General features: G+C 24.7%; 1 protein-coding gene across 3 annotated transcripts; it reads left to right on the forward strand.

The window, feature by feature from the left end:
• The first annotated feature begins 7,073 nt into the window (after nt 1-7,073).
• On the forward strand, nt 7,074-17,756 carry LOC145831562 (DAZ-associated protein 1-like). Of its 3 annotated transcripts, XM_082938854.1 has the most exons (12): nt 7,091-7,131; nt 10,266-10,341; nt 11,166-11,370; nt 11,798-11,940; nt 12,258-12,322; nt 12,653-12,735; nt 13,392-13,433; nt 13,752-13,938; nt 14,207-14,239; nt 15,211-15,348; nt 15,683-15,757; nt 17,564-17,756. In XM_082938854.1, exons 2-12 carry the CDS (start codon nt 10,301-10,303, stop codon nt 17,620-17,622), a joined length of 1,071 nt encoding a protein of 356 aa, XP_082794980.1. In that variant the 5' UTR covers nt 7,091-7,131; nt 10,266-10,300; the 3' UTR covers nt 17,623-17,756. The 3 variants fall into 3 exon arrangements, with proteins under 3 accessions (XP_082794982.1, XP_082794980.1, XP_082794981.1); XM_082938856.1 differs by lacking the exon at nt 10,266-10,341 and having other exon boundaries at nt 7,074-7,131; XM_082938855.1 differs by lacking the exon at nt 14,207-14,239 and having other exon boundaries at nt 7,092-7,131.
• The last annotated feature ends 4,447 nt before the right edge of the window (nt 17,757-22,203 follow it).

Raw genomic sequence — 22,203 nt, forward strand, 5'->3', positions numbered from 1 at the left:
TTTTACCTATAGATTTTACTATGTGCAACAGTTGTAACTTAAAGGTTACTTACTACTTTAAACAAATAAACTTACAACACCTGAATATTTTTCTAACAAATTTCAGTGCATTTAATGTTTAATTTTTGCTACAAAAGTTAAAGTAAAGAAGCATACCTGACAAAAAAGGTGTTGTTATTAATTTTTAAACAATATCAAAAATAATAAAAACTTGTCGGTATTTTTATCTAAAACACCAACTTACTCTCAAAATAAGCTTTATTACCAAAAAATTTTAAATGACTTATTGATTGTTTGTTTGTGTTTTAAAGTGATGCGTTGTATCAAAAACAAAATTCTAAAAAATAAAAGTTTTGTTATCGAAAAGTTCTTAGAACTTTAAAAATTTTTTACCTTCAAAAGAGTTACTTAAAAAATGTTGTTTACTGTTTTTAAAAAGGGATAGGCTTGCTTATTTTGGACTTTTTAATGGAAGAAATTTCCTTAGTCATAGAAAATATTTTTTATACGGTTAAACGTTTTAAAAACTGACAATAAAAATCAATAAAGTTTTATTAAACAATTTTTCTATTCAAAACTTTGCGAAATTTATCTAATATAGATTAACTGCTTACAAATTTGTTTTTGGTCATACACTTTTCAAACATTTTAAAAATAACAACATTTATTATTATTTTAAAATTCTAATTGTTGTACAGAAAGCTTTTTTTATAATATCTAATTCTTACTTTACACATTTTAATTACATTTTAAAACTGTTTTTAAACTATTCGCCATCAAAAACTTATGTCACCTACGTAATACTTTCTTTTGAAAAAAAATTAATCAGAAGTAGCCTCTATAACAAAAAAAAAGATAATTTCACAAAGAAATGCTAAATTTATATTTTTTCCTAAAATATTACTTTTATATTTCAACTGCACCCTTTTTTTTAAATCTTATTTAAAAGAAGCACAATATTTTTAAATACTTACAACTTTTTTTTTTTTTTTATACTAAAAAAACTAAATTAGAATATAAGCCTTTGTTGTTTTTGCGGAAGTTTTTGAAAGAGTTGAAGTTCATCTACAAAAAAAAAATAATGAGTTTACATTTAAAAGCACTTTTTTAAATGCAAAAAGTTTTAAAAGCAATAAAAACCAATTAATTTGTTTAGTATTGTTGTTTTGTTAGTATGCGATAAAATAAAATTCAAAAAGTACTGAAAAATTCCAATTATAATTGTTGTATTTCTACAAATCTAAAAGCAATAGTGACTAATAATGCTTGTTTGAATATATGACTAAAATTTTAATAATTATTTGATTATCTTAACTTTTTTTATACGTACACTAGGCAAAATAGGCGCTGTTACCAAAATAATTAATAATTTAATTTTACTTTTAAAATAGTATACTCTTTTTCAACAATAGGTATAGATTTAAAACTAAATTTTAGTTAAAACTAAATTAATAATATTTTAATGTGTATTAAATAAAATAGAGGGCAACAAAAACTGTACACTTTTAAAATATCTGACTGTCAATAGTTGTTTATGTACAAACATAAACTATATATATATAAGTTTTTTTGTAAGACACAATGCAATACTAATGATTCAATAACTTCCTAAATAGTTTCAAATGTGAATATTAGTAAACTTTTTTTACATTCAAGTTTATCACGTGTAAACCAAATTTTTGTAATTATCATAATCTCATTTAAACTATATATACTTTCTATAAGCGTTTTGACAAAAAATTAATTATCAAATTTATAAAAGGTTTTTTTTATTAAATTTTTTTGGTGACACAAATAAATTAATAAACAACTTATTTTTAGTTTTTTTAGTCTATCTGAAATACTCAGTTCTCTCACAAAAACTTGTTTAATTTTTCATTATAAAACTAGTTTAATTAAATTCAAAAAACTTGAAAATAATTTCAGGTATTTGCCGCATCTCAATAAACTATACAACGTAGTAATGATTAGCAACTTGTTTTTTATTAGTATATTGGTCTGGTGTCGTTTATAATAAACAAAACTTTACGTATATAGCTTAGCTATTGAATATTCTTAGTTTCTGCTAAATATAATCATAAATAAATAAAAATCATAAATAAGTCTTACATGTATGTTATATACTAGTTGGTTATAGCTAAAGTTATATTAAAAGACCGTAAAAATCATATTATTGAAAACCCTACAATGCAATTTTTACTCTATTAAATTGGTAACTTTTCTTCCAAAGTTTCAAAAATAATTAACAGTTCACCATTTTCTAACAAAAATTTGCGTTAAAATTTGATAACTTTACTTATAAATAAATACAAACTAATTCTGCAAGTATAATTTACACACAGTTTTTGTTTCAAACAGAATAAATAGAAATAGCTGATAACAATTCAATAAATACTAAGTTGAGCTGAAGCTATAGCATGGTTATTTAACTATAATAATACAAAAATTTTTGTTTGTGTTTTTAATAATTAAATAAAATTGATATTTCAAAGAGATATTAAAAGCTTAAATTAAATTTTTAAGAGACACATTTTACATATACTCAAAAATAAAAAACTTAAAACTGTTTTTCTTAATAATGTCTTACTGACATGATATCTAAGTAGCAATTGCTGTACTAAAATAATACAAGTTTTTAAATATTATTTATCTAAAATTAAATTATGTAATTTAAAACTTATGAAATTGGTGTAAATCGAAGTAGGATAGTAAAATGATTTGAATTACTTGAAAATAATGTTACTCGTTTTAGGTTTGAGTTGTTTTAGTTTTATTAACTTTTCATATTAGCTTAACATAATTTTAAAAACATTCCGTAACAGCCGTCTCTGTTTTTGGATTTTTTTTAAACACTAATAGCAAGTTACATTTTCTTAATTATCACCATAACCTTTTGAGTAAAAAAGATGGCATTAGTGTAACTTAAAGAAAAAATTATTAAAAATATATATGACGGTCATTTGGCACGAGAGCAAAAATTTATATATTAAAAATAACAGAAAAAAAAATAAAACATAAATTTATAAAAAAGCAAAAAATAAAACAATGTCTGAGGGTAAGGGTTAGGGGTAACGGTGATAGTAATAATATCTTTAAATGAAAACCTAATAAAATCATTATTAGAAAAAAAAATAATAAATATAAATAAAGTAATTAAGTTTAACAAAAAAGAAGCCACCGACCGGTGGTAAGGGTTGGAGGTAAGAGTGAAAGTGAATACTAAAACTATATTAAAAAAACAATAAATTAAAACTTTAAAAAATTTATAAAATAAAAATAGATAAAAAATTCAACCCGTGCAAAAGTGTCTCCGTGCAAAGTTGTCTGACCGTGCAAAAGTATCTTCGTGCATTTTAGTCCCCTCGTTAAAAATTGTCTTCGTGCAATTTCGTCCCCTCGTACAATTTAGTCCCCTTGTGTAATTTTAGTATTTTTAATTTTTTACTATCACTGTTACCCTTAACCCTTACCCTCGGTGGGTAGCTTTTTTTTTTTTCTTTTTCATTAATTTATTTTTATTTAGTAATTTTTTTTTGTTTATTTTTTATAATAACTTTTATTTGTTATGTTTTTATTTTTACTATCAATGTTACCCCTAACCCTTAACCTCGGTCAGTATTTTCTTTTTTTATTAATTTACCTTAAAGCTTTTTATTCTGTTTTTTTTCACACTGTGCAAAATTGTAACTCGTGCAATTCTTTTTTTTGTGCAAAAGTAACTTCGTGCAATTTTGTGCCCTCCAGAAATTTTGTCTTCGTGCAATTAAGTAACCTCGTGCACCTTTGACTTCGTGCAATTTTGAACCGTTCCTGTTTTTGTAGCTTAAAGTAGTTAAATTTTATGAGTGGTATGTAATGTAGCTCTATACACTAGATCTTTTGACTAAATTTTAGAGCTTTGTTTTCTTTATCGTGTTGAATAGACAAACTTTATATACGTACAGTAACTTTTAAAGAATTTTAGTGGATGATATACGAAAATTTAACAAATTTTTTTTTTTTTTAATGATATTAGTTATACTCTCATTTAATAAGGGGATTACTAGTACTTATAGGCAGTGGCGTAGTGTGGTATTTTTGTTATGTGGTACGTAAATTTAACTACTTTTGTGATAAGCTTTACAAAGATCTTTTTCTTCGTAACTAATTTGAATTAATTTTATTAAACAAAATAAATACGGAGTAACTGTTCTATATTGATTATTTGAAAACTTAACTTTTTTTTAACAACTATAGCTACACTTTAAAAAATCATTAGAAATTTCGGTATTTGCACATACACTTTTCCACTTTTTTTTTACTACTTACAATAAATGATATTTAAAAGAATAAATATATGCAAAAAAACAAAAACATTTGTTTTATTAACGACAACAGTTTCGACGAAAAAAACGACAATTTCTTAAATTTAAAGTAAAATAGTAATAACAGCAATCATTGCATATTTATATATATATATATTAAACAAAATTATTCTTAAGTAAAAAAAGTGAAATGATATAAATAGAAAGTTTTGCTTGCTTATTTAATGAAAGTTTTTATATAGTTTTTATAGTTTCACTAAGACTCTTAGACAGAATATTATTCATTAGGTACAACAGTATTTTTACTAATCCTACTTTGTGCATTTCTGGCCTATTGTAAAATACTATTAATTCGTTTCGTAACTTTTATTAATTTACAACAACAACAAGAAATTGTTCTTATTTGAATAACGTCACGAGGAAAAAGAATTATATAAAAAGAAAATAAATTGTATAAAAATAACTGGATATTTTTAAGCGTCCTGAAAAATTAGACCTTTCTGCTACGTTTATCCTTACACTGTTACAAGCTTCTCTTGAAAAGAAGAATTTTTTGCATGTGCTGTAATACTAGAATTACAAACTCTATTAACAGCATCTTGAAAATTTTTTTTTATGCTTTTCAACTTTTTGAGCAGTAAAACTAGTGCTTTGCATTACATCATACAGAACTTCTACTTCAGGCATAAGTTTAGAAAAAAATTTCAATTAAAAATTAAACTTTTCATCATTTATAAGAGATTCTCACGCAGTTTGCGGCAGTCGACATTGTGGAAAATCCGTAAAGATCAGTGTTAGCAACAATAAATTCAAGTCCTGTGAGCAACTTTATTTATTTTGCTGCCACTTTGTTTTTGAGTTGTAATTCCATCAAGTTTTGCATCTAGATGGAAAATTCATTTCGACTGCACGTCTTCTTTCTGGTGATTTAGAATAAAAATTAGGAATCTGATCCAACTTATTAAAAAAAAACTGCTTCTTTTTTGCAACTAGCAGCCATAGAATGCAATAAATTAAGCTAACGAGTAGCACTGTTATAAGTTATATATGTATACACTTTCTTTACACATGAACCCCTCTTATCTTTCATCTCATCATAAGTCTGACCAAAGTATTCTTGTTATTTCAAAACTAAAAATAATGAGTTCTTTAACAAAATTGGTTATAAAATAACAAAAATTGCAACTAAATTAATTAAATCAAACTCAAAATCTTTAAAAAAACTGTCCTGAAAATTTTTGAAAGTGCTAAAAATATCCTGAGCATTTTCAATAAAAAAATAAAACTATCCTGAGTCAGTCTGAACTAATAGAAAAAGACTTAAAATATTCTGAGTTACCCTGAGCTGTACTGAGCATTACTAAAGTTTAAAAAATAACTGTATAAGACCCTGAGTTATCCTGAGTGCTCTAAGAATTCTGAGGACGTGGCAAACTTGAGATATAACCAGTTTTCTAAAAGATTACGGTACAAAAGAAATTGTAAAAAAAAAACTTAAATATTTTTTTTCTATTTTAATAAATACAACAACTATAACTTTTCCTTTATCTTTAAATCAAATTATATAAGATCTAAAGAGAACAGTGTTTTTTAAATATTACAAACAAGATCAGAATTTAAAAATATTGTTTTTGATATATGACCAAAACTAAAATATATTATTTTTTGTTTCAGATCAAAAAAAAAAATTAAATCTGCTTCCTACAAGTTGTTTAAGATTTATTTAAGGTTTGACTGTAAATCAAAAGATAACTTTAGGAGGAAATAGATGTTTAGTTAAACACCTTTTTTTTTGCCTTTATAACTCATAAGTTGTATGAAAATTCAAAATAATCAAAATAAAACAACTAGTAGTAGTATGTAACAACTTTTTAATTCAAAAATATTAACTTTTCACCCTTCCCCTTCCCTTTAAATAACTTTTTCTTTAGAAATTGCAGTAGCATGGATCGACCCTTTATGGCCTTTAAATTTCTACTGTAAGTTCAAGCATAATAAAATTGTTATTTTTCTCAATAAATAATTTTTATTAGTTGATATAGTTATGAATGAGATAATCAAGATATTTTTTAAATTGATAGTAATTGCTGCTTCTTATATATAAGGTATTCAATTGATTTAAGGGAACTACTCAGCTTTAAATTATCTCATTAATTTCTTATTTATAATTTAATAATTCAGAGACCCTTTTTTAATAATACTAAGTTTTACTAATCAAATACTTACTTAACTATGTAAAATGATTTTTTTAGCTTAAAATAAAACTTACTAAACTTTTGTCTATTAGATACCAAAAGAATATTGAAATTTTAAAGGAAGCTTGATTTATATTTGCCCTGCTTTAAACAAATTTACTTTAGCCAAAATTGCAACTATGGTAAGCCTAAGTAAAATGAAAAAAGCATAAGTAGTATTTCTACTTCATAAAATACCGTTTTTATTATTATATACTATATTTTGGATCTTCAAGCGACTTATGAAATTTTTAGAACTAGGGACTACACCAAAGGGTTAAATTTTAACTTAAGATAATGTTACTTTTGAATACAATAATTTACGATATTTGAATAAAAGTAAAACTTAAAATTTACAATTTTGCATCTAAATACCTATATTAACACCTTTTTAGGTAATTTAATTTCAGCGTGCAACTAATAACATGTTATACTATTTACGCGACTCTGCTTCAACACAACAAAACTAAGTTGGCTGTTTTGAGACTAACAAAAAAGGCGGAATGTCTTGCATTACACCCATACTTGTGATCTAATATTATTAAACTGAAAGCCCACAGGAACTGAGTTGGAGAGTAGTAACAAGATGTAAGGTAAGTCTACATTATAATTTTTTATGATAAAGATCTCTAAACTTGAATAAAAAGTGCAGATTTTTATTTGAAAATTAAATAATTTCTTCAAACTGCCCTTAAAAACTTTGTTTTTTTTTCAAAGTTTTGTAAAATAAAATTTTATTAACTGTACTTGTTTATAATTTTACTTATTTTAAAATAAAAATTTTAGTTTTAATTGTAGCTGACTGTAGTTAAATTATTACACAAATGTTTATTTTATTTTGAAATTAACTTAAATGACTTATCTAAAGTTTTAATTATCAAGTGTTAAATTGTATTGTTTATTAATACTATTTTGATATAAGCATTTTTACAAGATAATAAAACAATATTTAACAGTTTAATTATTTTATTTCCAGAAATTTTATTCACTACTTATTGAGTATACAAATGTTATCATATTTAGCATATTCTGTTGTATGTAAGTTGACATTTTTTACTAATCATTTAACTTAATTGATCTTTTAGTTATTTTTCAAAAAGATTCTATTTTATTCTTATTTATCTGTTGCAGGGTTGCCACCCACTCAGGCAGATTTTTAAGTTTTAATAAATTCCAAGCTATTTGTAAAAGTTGTGGAAGTATACAATTTGATTATTATAACCTAAAGATTAAATTATTTTGAAATCAGGAAATTTTTATCAGATTATATTATTCTTTTTACAGTTGGTTTTTTTTTTAGAAGTCTAGCCTTTGTAAAAAAGTTCATTTTTTTTCAGTTATTTATAAGTTCCATCTACACAAAATTTTTATTTACTCAATGGTCATTTCTAAGAAGGCAGGTTTTTAAAGACTCAGTTATTTCTCAAAGAGTGGTAACCCATATATGTTTTTATATTTGTCTACTTGTCTTTCCTATTTCAAATTATTATTTATCTCCAATTTTACTGCATTGAAATTATGAAGTATAATTACATAAATAATATCAAGGGTGGAAAGAAAACACCTCAAAGTGATATTGAATATGGATAACATCTATAAATCTAGCATCAAAATTTATTAAATTTTCCTAAAAATTGGAATTTCTACACTTAAAATTCATTAAAAAAAATTTTACATGTATGGTGTTTAATTTATACCAAAGAACTTTGTTCCCATATATCCTATTAAAACATAAACTAAGTGATCTTGTATACCCAATCTTGAATTTAATATCTATACATTTTTTCTACAAAAACAACTTTTGTTATTAAATGAAAGTACAAACTACAAGTCATTTTTTATCAAACTCAAAATATAGTTTAAGATTTGAGATATTTTTTTGTAAAAAGTTCCCAATACAAATATTTTGGGATTAAAATCTTGGAAATTTTAATAATCACTAAATGCTTATTTCCTTCATTTTTCAAGCAGTCTTCTTTAAATTTCCAGGAAATGTTCCTTACATTATAAGAAATAATGTTACTAATGAATTTTGATGAATTTAAAAACAAAATTTATGAAAAACAAATCTTTTTTCTTCATTAAAAGGTATTTTTACCAGGATTTTTTCAAGTCCAATGTAACATTTTTTGTTATTGTAAAAAGATTAGATTGAAAGTTTGAAGAAGATTACTTGAAAATTGTAGGAGATAGAATTTTAATGAAATAGTTTTTTTTGCTGTTTTAGTTTTCTCTTCCCATAGGGAACCTGTTATGCGGCCCAACTTGAACTGGTATATCTCAAAACTAATTCAAAAATTTTTTAAATAGTAAAAAGCAACTTAAAGTATAGTATAAGTCCTACAAAATAAGATTAACTTGTAAAATCATGGCCTACCCCCTATGGCTTATCCCTTAAAATGTAAAATTTTTTTTACAAAAATCTGGTAAAATTGCAAAACATTAGGATAATAACTATATAATGCCAACCTTCAACATAGAAAGTATTACAAATAAAAATTGGTAAATCATATTTCTATACACATAATGATAAGTATGATATCATATGGGAAAATAATTAATATTTAGCTCATTATGTTATTTAAAAATAACTCTCCCCTGAATTATTAAATCTGTATTATTGGGTTCATCCAAAGCCAATTAGTATAAATATCACTATTAACCACACTGTAAAATTGCTAAAAGTAGTAAATAAAATTACCTTATGCTTTGTTATGTTCAACTAAAACTTTTATAAAGGCTAAATTGAAAATGAAAGATATTCAGCATAATTTTTTTTGTACAGTTTACAAATAAGTTTACATAAGAACAGGGTGGCCAAACACTTGGAATTCTGAAAAAAACCTGGATTTTGACAATTAAGGCTATAAAACTGGAAAAACCTTGTTTGAAAACTTCTGAAAAAAATACCAGAAAAGCCTGGATTTAGATAAAAATCACTTAGATCTATTATCTAGATAATTTTTTTTTATCTTAAAATTTTTCTTTACTATAAAAACAAATTTTGAACAGCTGTACACTGTCAATGTTGTTTTACTTTTTACTCAGTTCATTACTTAATATTTTAATTTAAACTAAAATATGCTTAAAAACTAATTAGAGCATGGAAGAAGTTTATCTAAAATCAGTAGCCACCCTGTAAGAAGAATATGAATTAAAAAGTACTATGTAACATCTAACATATGTATTCTTAACTGTACATAAATTTTAAATATAATTTTAAAAACATTAAATGTTTAAAAACTTTATAGTATTCTTTGTAATGTTGTTATAAAGTGCATTTAATAAGATAATACAAATTGAGTTAAATGATTTTAATGTTTTTATAAATAAGGACTAAAGTTAAGTCTTTTTGTCTAAAAATTTAATTTAAAAATTTTAAATTTCATGAAATTTAATGGAATTTTAAGTTAACAATAATTTAATTTGTAATTGTTTTACAACATACTGTGATAAAGATTTAGAAAGGAGTAAAATTTTAATGGCAAACTGTTGAATTTACTACTGAGTAACACAAACAGAAAAAATCATTAAATATATTTATTATAATTTAAATTACTTGTGATAAGCTAAAGATAAAATAAAACAATAAATTATTGATGATAATAGAAATTTATATTACAGTTTGCCAACAAAATTTTAATTTATTATAAATTAACTGTTTTGCAACAGGTTGTTAACTAATGTAAATACTAACAAAATAAACAATTTATTTTATTTATTCTAGGTATTTCTTATTTTAATATAACTTTAACTGAAATTATGGTTTACAATAATAATGTAGAAGGCGAGGATGAAGCCGGGTCAGTTTAAACTATTTAATTTATATTTATTTGTTTAGTAATAAAAATATTAATTTTTATTTTTATTAAGTTCATAATCAAAGTTGTTTTGATAAAATTATTAAAGTACTTTCATAAGTAATGTAATTTTGATAAAAAAAGTTATAAGGAAAAAACAATAAGTAAATAAACATAAATTTACCTCTAAAACTATTACATGTATACATTGTTAGTTTTTATGTTATTTTAATGTGGTTAAATTTTATTATTTAATTTTAAATATTTTTGTTATAGAAATAAATTTATGAGTTCTGAGCTATGTTTATTAGAAATGTATTTATGAAATTCTCTCTTAATGATAATAAAGTATTTTGTTAGTGAGAATAAAGTATGCAATTGAAATAGAACATAAATTTCTGTATATTATTTAATATGATAATTCTTTTTCTAATCCTCATTCTTATAAAAATAGATCCCATGAAACTCAATGATTTATTTTATTAATTTAAGAATAATAAGTACCAGGGTTGCCACACACTCAGGCAACTAAGTTAATTAGAAGTTTGCTTTTAAAACTCAAATTAATTTTTTTTTCAATTATCAGTCAAATAGTTTTTTATTAAAATGTTTTTCAAGATAAAGTTTATTTTACTATTAAAACTTTATTTAAATACTTAAATTAAATTAGTTTTTGGCTTACTTAATTAAAAAACTTCTGTCAAACTCAGATTAGTAACTTTTTATTGCATTTTTAAGTGTGGCAACCTTGACAACCCATTTGTTAATATTTTTTCAAATCCATCACAACTATTCAAACAATTAAATTTGGAAATTGCTGCAAACAGAAAACTGTTTGTGGGAGGAATCTCCAGAGAGACCACCGATGAATCTTTCAAGACCCATTTTAGCCAGTACGGTGAAATAAAGACCATAATATTGATGAAGGACCAGATGGGACAGTCCAGGGGTTTCGGATTCGTCACTTACGTTGAACCGACCGCAGTGGCAACCGTTCTGAAGGCAAGACCCCACACCTTGGATGGCAAGCAGGTAGAAAAATATTTGTATTTTTTAATCTATAAAATCTAAAATGAATTTCTGTTTATCAAGCTAATTGTATAAAAAATTGTTTTTCTGAAATATGTGATTTTGATATTTTAAATCAAAATCTGTATTTCATTTAAAATTTTAACTATTATACAAAGTATTCAGAGAAAGCTTTCTCAAACTTTTTTTCACCATGGTGCATGGCTGATAAAATTAAAACATCTAAAAAATATTTATTAAGAATAAACAGTCATAAATATGTTTTGTATAAATATGAAATAAAACAAACATGATGAATGAGTAGTGGACTAGAAGCTGTAAAAAATTGCAGTGCAATGAAGTCAACTTTTAATTCTGATAATATTTTTAATAAATATGATAAATCAAATAGAGTTGTTTCTATTATTATAAATAATTTTCTAATTTTCAGATCGACCCAAAACCATGCACCCCTGCCAGCATCCAGAAGCAGAAGAAGATGAACCAGCAGAATTTCACCAAGAGCCACAAAATTTTCCTGGGAGGAATTTCAATGGAGGCAACCAAGGACGACATACAGAACTACTTTGAAAGGTAAATTGAATTATTCATATAGAAATACAGTTTGTAATAAGTTTGAATGGGTTTTTAAACTGGAATACAAATTTTAAAATACCTATTTTCTTTACTATTTATTATTTAACAATTTAGACTCAAATAATATTTATTGTATTTTATAATTTTCTTAAATTTATAATTTATATAAACAAACATGATGAATGAGTAGTGGACTAGAAACAACAAAAAATTGTTGTGCAATGAAGTCAACTTTTAATACTGATAATATTTAATTTTTTTTCAACAAGTTAAGGGTGCATGTATGGTTTACTTACAACATGACAATTTTATAGGTATGGAATTGTCACCGAAGTGAACTTTGTTATGGATAAGAATGACCCAAGCCGTCCCCACAAAGGTTTGTTGCTTGTTACTTGGCTGTTTTAAATTTTTTTAAATATTTAAATTCAGGGTTAACAACACACAGACTGATGTTAAAAAAATTCCCTTAGTATCCTTATGATATTATAGTAACTCTAGCAGTGGCAACCCTCCATAATTTCAGTTTAAAATTATTTTCATTAAATTTTTTAGAAATAAACATGATGAATGAGTAGTGGACTAGAAGCTGTAAATATAAATTTGCAGTGCAATGAAGTCAACTTTTAATTCTGATAAAAAATTACCAGTCACAACAAAATCAATACGAATTCAGCTTAATAATAAATTTTATGTTATTTTGAAACAGGTTTCGGATTTGTAACATTTGAAGACGAGTCTTCTGTTGAACAGGCTGTTGCCAAACACTACCACATGATCAAGGATAAGAGGGTTAATAAGTTTAATATATATGTTAAATATTAGATAATTTTATTATATATATATAACCTAGTAGCTATGTGTTTTCAAAAAATGAAATAAGAACCATAATATGAAAAAATACAAGCTAGTATAATTTTTAAAATTTGAACACAACTATGTTTTGAGTAAACTCAAGTGTTTGTTTAATTGAAGCTAAACAAATGAAATTACAAGCACAATCTTTTGAGTCATGTGTTCATAACAAAACGCCCTACTTCTTTCCAATTGTATGAATAATTTATTTAAAGCTTAAACTTCCCAGCTTAAAAACGGTTTTGTGGCCGTTTTATTTCACATCAATTATTCATGAGCAATACGCCCCTTGTATTTCCTCAATTATTTATTTATTTCCTAGTAGTCATGTTCCTAAATTTTCATTCTGAATTTCGAATCTGTTTTACATTCTAAAGTCCAACATTTAGTGTTTAAAGTTTTAAAAATACATTGAAGCACAAATGTTTGTTTAAAGTTTTAAATAAAACAAACTTTTATCATATGACTATAAATAAACTTCTAGTAAGCTCTATTTACTTAATACTTCAGTTCAATCATGTTTAAATTTTAGCACAAATAATTTTAATCAAGTTGTCTGTTTGTAAATTTTAATTGTTATTTTAATTTTTCAGTGTGAAGCCAAGCAAGCCGAGACCAACTTCAAGAACAAAATGGTTTGTTTATATTCTTTATATTACTAAAATAAAAACAAATTTAAATAAAGTTAAAATTTAAAAGAAGTTTGCATTTTTATAGTTTCCCCTCCAATTTAAAACAAAATTATTTAACAAATAATCACATTTAAATATTTCATGATAGTAATGACTAAATTTATTTATTAAGCAAAAGCAAATCATTATTTGAATCACACACCCTCATTTACATATAAAAGTAAAAGAAAATATTACAATTATCACAGCAACAACGCCAGCAGATGGGAAACAGTATGCAGATTAAATACATTTGTTTTAATTATTATTATTTATTTATAGCAACAACGCCAGCAGATGGGAAACAACATGAACAACATGCAGATGCAGAACATGGGCCAGATGCAGATGTACAACAACCAGAACCAGATGGGATACAACAACATGAACAACAACATGAACAGCATGATGAATAACAATCAGATGAACAACATGGGCATGATGAACAATATGGGCATGAACAATCAAGGTAAAATATGGCTTAATGTGCATTTTAAATGTTATGATGTTAAAATGATTGTTTGTAATGTTTATCATATGTGAAATTCGTCAAAAAATGAAGCCGTTGACTTTGAAATGTAAAACTAAAATATGGGAAAGAATAATTTTGTTTTATTAAAAAAAAAATTTGATTAAACAAAAAATGAGGCTTATAGGTGGCCTTATAACCATGATTATCTTTATTTTCAAGAATCAATGAAATTATAATTTTTGTTTAAAATATTTTTGTCTTTTAGGAATGAGTTATAACAATATGGATGACAACATGGGTAAGATTTTTGTAGCTTGTGTGAGAAAATCATTAAAAAATAATTAAGAATTTTTATGGGTGTAAAAATTCAAAGTAGATTTAATTAAAAATTTGAAAATAAAACAATAATTTGTGTTTTATCTGTAGATTAACTAGTTTAGTTAGTAGAGTTTGAATTGGCTCAAATATGTTACATTGATTTATTTTATCATTCAAACATAATTGAATTTTAGAATGTAGTTTTCGAGAATCAAATATTTAACCATCTTTAAAATTTTTCATTAGTTTTTTCATCATATTAAAAGTTTTGGTACAAAAAAATTAGCAAGTATATTTTATAAGACTTTTTATTTAGCTTTTTTATCTTCTTACTAAAGACAATAAAACATGAATACATACTATTGTACCCATGTTTTGTTAAAATAACAACAACTTAAATGTTTTTGTTCTTGAAATGGAATTATGTATATTTCATCATTGTAGGACTAGTTTATTACAGTTAAATATAGGTTTTGTCTATGGTTGATGGTGCAACAATAATTTGAAATAAATCGATTATTTATATGCTTATTGTGATCAAAAGTTTTAATTTCATTGCATTTATTTGTCACAGCTTAAATTGAGACAACAGTTAATTGTTTAGTAGTTAATACTGTTAATTTAACCAATCTTTTGTTTTAGGTTCTGTCATAAGCTACAATAATTACTTAGATTTATAGAATTTTTTAGTGAAGTAACAACACTTCTCAAAAATAATTTGTCAAGTATTTTTATATTTCAGGCATATATTATTTATATAATAAAAGTTATTACAGGCAACCGAAATTTATTTAACTATCTGGCTTTTTTATACCTATTTAAAAAATTCTTGTTTCTTAACATCCCACTTTTTTTCATTTAAGTTGATCACTATTTGAATTATTTTGTTTGAAGCTCAATACTAATCAATCACTACCAGATTTTAGATAATAATTCCAATAATCCAAACAGGTTACGGCAACAACAACTACGGTAACATGAACCAGATGCAAAATATGAACCAGATGAACAACATGAACCAAATGGGAATGAACAACAACAACATGATGGGAGGAAACAATATGGGCATGAACAACATGATGAACTCAAGTAATAGAATGGGCTTAAATATAATAATTAAATTTTACAAAAAAGTTTTTACAGCAAAAGACTGACTTAATTATCAGATAATTTATCAGTTTGAAAAAAAACACTTTTAAAACACAATATAATCCATTAAAAAGTTAATTTAGGTAACAGATAATATTACTCAAGGGCTGATAAATCATTTAAGGGTTTTATTTTAAATTAAATATATAATGAATTAAATGGTCCATTTTGTTTATTCTATTTTAATAATTGAAAGTTATTACAAGAAGAATAATTAATTCAATTTCGACGGTCAACATTCTTAATTATTTTAACAACAATATTTTTCCTACAGACATGAACAGTATGATGAACCAGAGCTATGGAAACCAGAAATCTAACTACGGATCCATGAAAGGAAATAACAACAGTTTGTTTTTGTTGCTAATATATTGTTTTTAATTGGAACAAATACTAAACTTAATGACGGGCGCATTGTTTTATAAAATATTCCATTTTAATTTTTACTAAAATTGTAGTCAAGTTGTTAAGTAGGGTTAAGAAATTTTTTAACTAAAGAATTCTTGGGTCTAGTTTTTAACGATTTGAACAAAAGTTAAACAAATTATAAATATTAATTATATTAAATAGTAGATTATTTCAATCCAACATTAAATGGTTTATCATATGTGTAAAAAGACCAAAAATACTGTTAACTATTGTTTAACTAATTATAAATCAAATTTTAACAGAAAATTTGATTGCCAGCATAAAATACCATGGTTTGTTAAATCACCATTGTTTATTTTCAAATTTTTTTATTTCACATTATTGAGATAGTAGTAGAGACGACTTATGAAATAATTTATTTTAAGATTAAGAGTTGACAATTTTTCTTTTCAACATAAAAACTAGTTTTTAAAGTAGGGTTAAGAAATTTTTTAACTAAAGAGTTCTTTTGTCTAGTTTTTAACGATTTGAACAAAAGTTAAACAAATTATATAAGTTAGTTATATTAAGGCCATAGGGGGGGGGGGTAGGCCATGTTTTTTACAAGTTGATCTTTTTTTAAAGAGTTTTTACTAAGCTCTACGTTGCTTTTTACCTTTTTAAAGATTCGAATTAGTTTTTGAGATATGACCGGCCAAAGTCGGGCCGTATAACAGGTTCCTTATGGGGAAGGAAAAACTAAAACGGCGAAAAAAGACTAATGCATTCAAAATCTATCTCCTCCTTCATTTTTTAAGCAATCTACTTAAAACTTTCACAGTCTATTCTCTATACAATAACAAAAAAAAACATTATTTGTGACTTAAAAAAATTTCAAGTAAAACATCTTTTTTTTTGAAAAAAAAAATCATTTTTTTTTTGAAAAAAAATCATTTTTTTTTTGTCATAAAATTTTTATTTTTTAAAATTACTAAAATTCACAAATAACGTTTTTTTCTCATAATGTAAGGAACATTTCCTGAAAATTTGAAGAAGATTGCTTGAAAAATGAAGGAGAAGATAGATTTTAAAGCCCGTTTTTAAAAACTCTAGAAAAAGGGCTTTAAAGTTACCCTTTATATAACCGGTCATAAAAAAAAGTTACTTAATATTTTTAAAATCTAAAAAAAGCATCTGAAAGATTATGAAATTTACTATAATATAAGTCTATATGTTATTTTTGGTCAAAAAATGGCTTCTACCTCCCCTATGGCCTTAATTAGTAGATTATTTTAATCCAACATGAAATGGTTTATCATATGTGTAAAAAAGACCAAAAATAATGTTAACTATTGTTTAACTAAATATAAATCAAATTTTAACAGAAAATTTGATTGCCAGCATAAAATACCAAGGTCTGTTAGATCACCATTGTTTATTTTCACATTTTTGTTAATTCACAGTATTGAGACAGTAGTAGAGACGGCTTATCAAATAGTTTATTTTAAAATTAAGAGTTGACAATTTTTCTTTTCAATCTTATTTAGGTCAAAAACTGTTAAAACTGAACCGAACTATAAAATTAAACCTAATTAAAGTCTATTAAATTAACCAGAAAAACCATTTTGTAAAAACACATTCTCACTTTGTTTTAGTTTTATTTTAGCACAAAAGATTAGTGTATGAAAAAGTTGAAACTTAAATTTTAGTAATTTATAAAAATGTTGTTTTTGTTTGAACAAGCTGACGTTATTGGAGTTAAAAAAATAAATTAACATTCTTAAACATCAATTCTCTATGACAACAGGGAGCAGCTACGGCGGTAACCAAGGCAACAACAGGAACAACCCGTACAACAGAAGGTGAAGCCCCTATGATGAGAATATTTTTGATGTAGGATAAATTTAAATGTATAGTACCACTTTTATAAATTTGAACTTTTTTAATTTGTCGCGTAGCAGTCTTTATAAATAGATGGATTAAAATTGTGAATCAAGTTGTGTTGTTTGTAATCTATTTAATATCTTTTAATTTTAAATTTGTCTATGATATTGCGCGGTGCAAAACTGGTGTCATTTTGGTCCAGTTTTTATTATTCTTTTGCAAAATTCAAGCTTGATAACAAATTACTCCGGTGCAAGTTTATTAAAATCACAGCTTAAATACCCCATTGAAATTTATACAGCATTCAAAATATTAAATCCAAAACAAGAATAGAGTTTATTTCTAAACTTTCTAAATTTATTTGGAGTAATAATTGTTACTAATAAGAGTTAAAGTAGGATAACTGGACATATTGACATTATTAGACATAAGTTATGGAGCATTTGGTATACTAATACACATGGTTTAATCATGAGCATGTACTTATGTAGCTAGAAATTACTAATACAAATAACTTTATTTACTAATAAACATATGCCAGTTAGTTAATATGTTCTATAATTAAAGGAAAATAGTAAGGATAGGTAAAACTGTTTATAACTATTATTAGTATTATAATATAAATGTTTTTTTTATAGAGAAAATATTAAAATTAAATATGTAATCTAGTGACAGTTTTTTAACCTTTAATACTCTACTGAGAATTGACCAAATATTTTTTTAGTAAAAACAAAGTTTAAATAAAACTAAAAGTTTCGGGAAGTACAGAATATAGGATTGAATAAGAAAAAACTTATTAATCCGTTTCAATAAAAAATACACTTTTCATAAAGAAAATTACAAATTATGAGCAGCAGTCATATCTTGCAGGGGCGTTACAACGTATTTGTAATAGTTCATTATAACATTTAATACCTAAATAATATGATGTAATCTATAAACTTCTTTTATTTAAAGTAATCTATAAACCTAGACCATAAATGCTTATAACTAAAATGAAAAATGTTTCCGTAGCTTAATTTGTTATAAATTGTAAGTATATGTCGTACTTAAAAATTGAATCCTTACCAAGTGACAATAATTAGTATTTTTACTTGATTATTTTTGCTGGGTTCTACTACTACTGTAACTTAGTGAATACATACGTACCTACCTCTTGATTGGAATCAAAAGTACTTATGCAGTTTAACTAATTGGCAACTCACTTAAGCAATTCAAGTAGCAGAATAATAATTTAGATCTATATTAGGAATGCAAGTTAAGAGTAGCTAATCAAAAGTATAAGAATAATATTTCAAGCTAAAGTAAATTTACTGTAGAGAAATTTGATGAATTTTATATCATCCATAAATTTAAAATATTACTGAATTGAATCTAACATATGTTTATAACTGCGGAAAACTTTTTACGAATTTAATTTGTAAAACATTTTTTAACGAATAGTGCAGATTACATGTCAGAGCTATTAATTTACAAAACTATTGTTACAGAAGCAGAACTAACCTTCGCATATCCGTTTCCATTTCAATAAATTAGCTTCTATTATAATTTTTCAAACAGCAACTTCTTAATCTTTTATGATTATTTCTTCATGTATAAAATGTTTCTAAATTGGCTATATACTTATCTGAAAAATAAAAATATAGAATGTAAAATGCAAGCTAGATTATGTATACATAACGTTAACAAAGATTACTAAATAATTTGATTACAATAGACAACTTAAAAGACTAGAATTTCATATGTATAATGGCTTAAAGCTTTTATTTAAAAAAAACCAAGTTTATAAAATGATCTAGCAACGTTTTTTTTACTATAGTGCTAATAAAAGTTACTATACATTCAAGTTTTATTAAAAGTTATTAAAAAAGTACATTATTTGAACAATTTTATGTCACTCGTGGCTATAAATTCAGCCAATAACCTTAACTAAGAAAAAAGTCTATATCGGTATCTGGACTTACTTGTGTGTTCTTGATTAAAAGCTATTTGTTGTTGGGTTAATCATTTGGTAAGTTTTCCAATGTAGAATGTGGGAGTAGATACAATTTATCTGTTTTTATTAACTAAGTTGCAATAATACATGCTTTTGGTAACAATGTAAAGTTTAAACTTTAACCAATAAGCTTGTTACATGTAAAGACTACCACCATTCTAGTCACAAAACTAAATTGTAAAAGTACTAGAAATTATAAATTGTAGACTTACCGAAGAAAATAATCTTTTAAGAGTTGTAGTGTATAGAATTTTTTATTGAAAAAAATAGATCAAAAGTACTTATTTTTGAAATGTTAAATCGCAAAAAAAACTTATAAAACTCAATACTAATGAAAAAAACACTTAGTGTTTAGTTTTGCAATCTACTAGTGTAGAAAGCTTTTATACTTTACTTTTTACTATGGTAATGTAATTTTAAAAAGTGTATTGAAGCAGTGAATAATAGTTTAACAACAAAACAAGTCTTATGAAATAAACACTATCTAATTTTGTGCGTAATAACACAAGATGTGATTCACTTTACTTTTAAAGTTTTAGAGGCAATTGCTAAAAAACTATTGCTAAGGTTTGTTTACTTGTGACAAGAAAAAGGGGTTTTGTTTAAAACTAAAGAGATTAGATTAAAAAATTATATTTTGACAACTTGTCTTCTACTAAAAACTATTTGTTTACTGTCTAAACAAATAATTCACATTTGTCCTGGATACCGGTGATAAAAACGGTAATAATAACTACCGAAATATTAGTTGTATGATAAGTAGAAAATGTAAATTTAAATTCTCGTTAATTGTTCTGAATATAGCTTTGTAACAGTTCTATGCCCCTAGTAAAAAAAATTACAACTAGTTCTAAAATTAACTTTAGTGAGAAAGTGTTAGAAAAAGCAATTGTTTTAGTGCATTAATAAATCACAATAGTGTAAACTAATTAAAACAACTTTTTTCCAGTGCTTACATCATTTAAAAAATATAACAAAACAGATTTAAATTTTTGCTAAACTTATTTGAGTACTTTCAAGTAAGTCTTGTAAAAATTGTAACTCACTAAATTAAATATTAGTTAATTTAGTATGACAAAAATTTTTACAAGACTTACTTGAAAGTACTTAAATAAGTTCAAGAAAAAAGGAAATATGTTTTGGTATATTTTTTGAAAAATAACTTAAACTACAACAGGTTTGCTGTTCATAACAGACAATTTACTTAAAACTTATGCAGCAGTTTTTGTAAGAGCCATAGTTGCAAAAATAGCCTTACTAATAAAAGGGTCGGCAGCTTTTTAGAAGTTACGGGCAAAACTTACCTAGAAAAACTCTTTTGCGGGCCACATACATCTAAAATGTTTTTGGAAGTAAATATAAAAGCACTTTTTTTAGACCAAAGTGTGATAAAATAAGCCATAACAAAGCACAGGAAAAACTAAAGTAATTAAAAACGAATACAAAAATAGATAGTGGTTTATTGAACAAAAACAAAATATTGCTCAAAAATTTTTTGGTTCAAGGATAACTCATTCAAACATACACTCGAAGAAAGAAAAGTTAAAAGCAGGTTAGTTATTACAAACTTTGTCTTTCAACAAATATGCTCTTTTTTAGTTTTGTCACTTTTGTATTTTTACTAAACTGGGTCTTTAATTTGTTCTTATACTGTTAAAATGGTTAAAAGCCAATAAAAACAGAACAATCATTTTTTATATTAATCTTGATTTATATATATATTTACTGTAAACAAATGTTGGTATTTCTCAACAGCTAAAATCAAACTAAATTATATAAAGTAAACACCAGTTCTTGTTTAGAAATTTTATCTTCTGTTCCAAATAAAGTTAATCTAAAATAGAAATATTATACAAGTTTGTACAACTAGCACTATATAGTATAGGGGTGAGAAACGTAAATAGTTGACGGGCCGGATCCAGAAAAATATAGTCCTCAGCGGGCCGGATCATTTCAAGTTAGTGATCTTTTGAAATCAGCAGGATCCTTTTTTAGATCCGGATCCCATTTTAAACATATTATCCGGATCATGCTAAATACTAATTTTAGACAAAGATATGGATCCGAATGGAAGCTATTTTCAAAAAGATTTGGATCCGGTCAGATGCTTATTGATCGGGTATTTCAGAATTTTGAATCAATATATTAATTACCAAGGTTCTTAAGTAAGAAATTTTATATTAAATTAGTTAAGTATTCATAATTCTATATATGTTATAACTCTGGACCGAATTAATACTAGTTAGTCCTAAAAAAATTACAATTTGGTCACTAAAAGTTACTCGAGCCTAACATTTCAAGCTAAAACATAAAAAAATTGCTAACTATTCGAAATAAATTAATTTTAGAAATCCTTATCTAGAGTTTGTATTGATAATATTTGTTTAAAAATTAACAAACAATACAATATTAAACTTCTATTATTTAATTTAATTAAGGTAAAGACAATTCATTACATTTTTTTGCATGTATAAAAGAAACAATGATATAATAAACAGTTTTACCATAAAAAGCAAAAAAAATAAATAAAAGATCTCGATGAAACATTTAAGGTTGATCATGTATTA

The sequence above is a fragment of the Thalia democratica genome, chromosome 3 (assembly GCF_965202585.1).
Source record: "Thalia democratica chromosome 3, ktThaDemo2.hap1.1, whole genome shotgun sequence".
Taxonomy (NCBI): domain Eukaryota; kingdom Metazoa; phylum Chordata; class Thaliacea; order Salpida; family Salpidae; genus Thalia; species Thalia democratica.

Excerpts from the sequence above, each read along its gene's own strand:
- LOC145831562 (XM_082938854.1), top strand. The coding sequence starts at position 10,301 with ATGGTTTACAATAATAATGTAGAAGGCGAGGATGAAGCCGG. Across the intron at positions 11,941-12,257 it reads ATACAGAACTACTTTGAAAG|GTATGGAATTGTCACCGAAG; the intron begins GTAAATTGAATT and ends ACAATTTTATAG. Across the intron at positions 12,323-12,652 it reads CCCAAGCCGTCCCCACAAAG|GTTTCGGATTTGTAACATTT; the intron begins GTTTGTTGCTTG and ends ATTTTGAAACAG.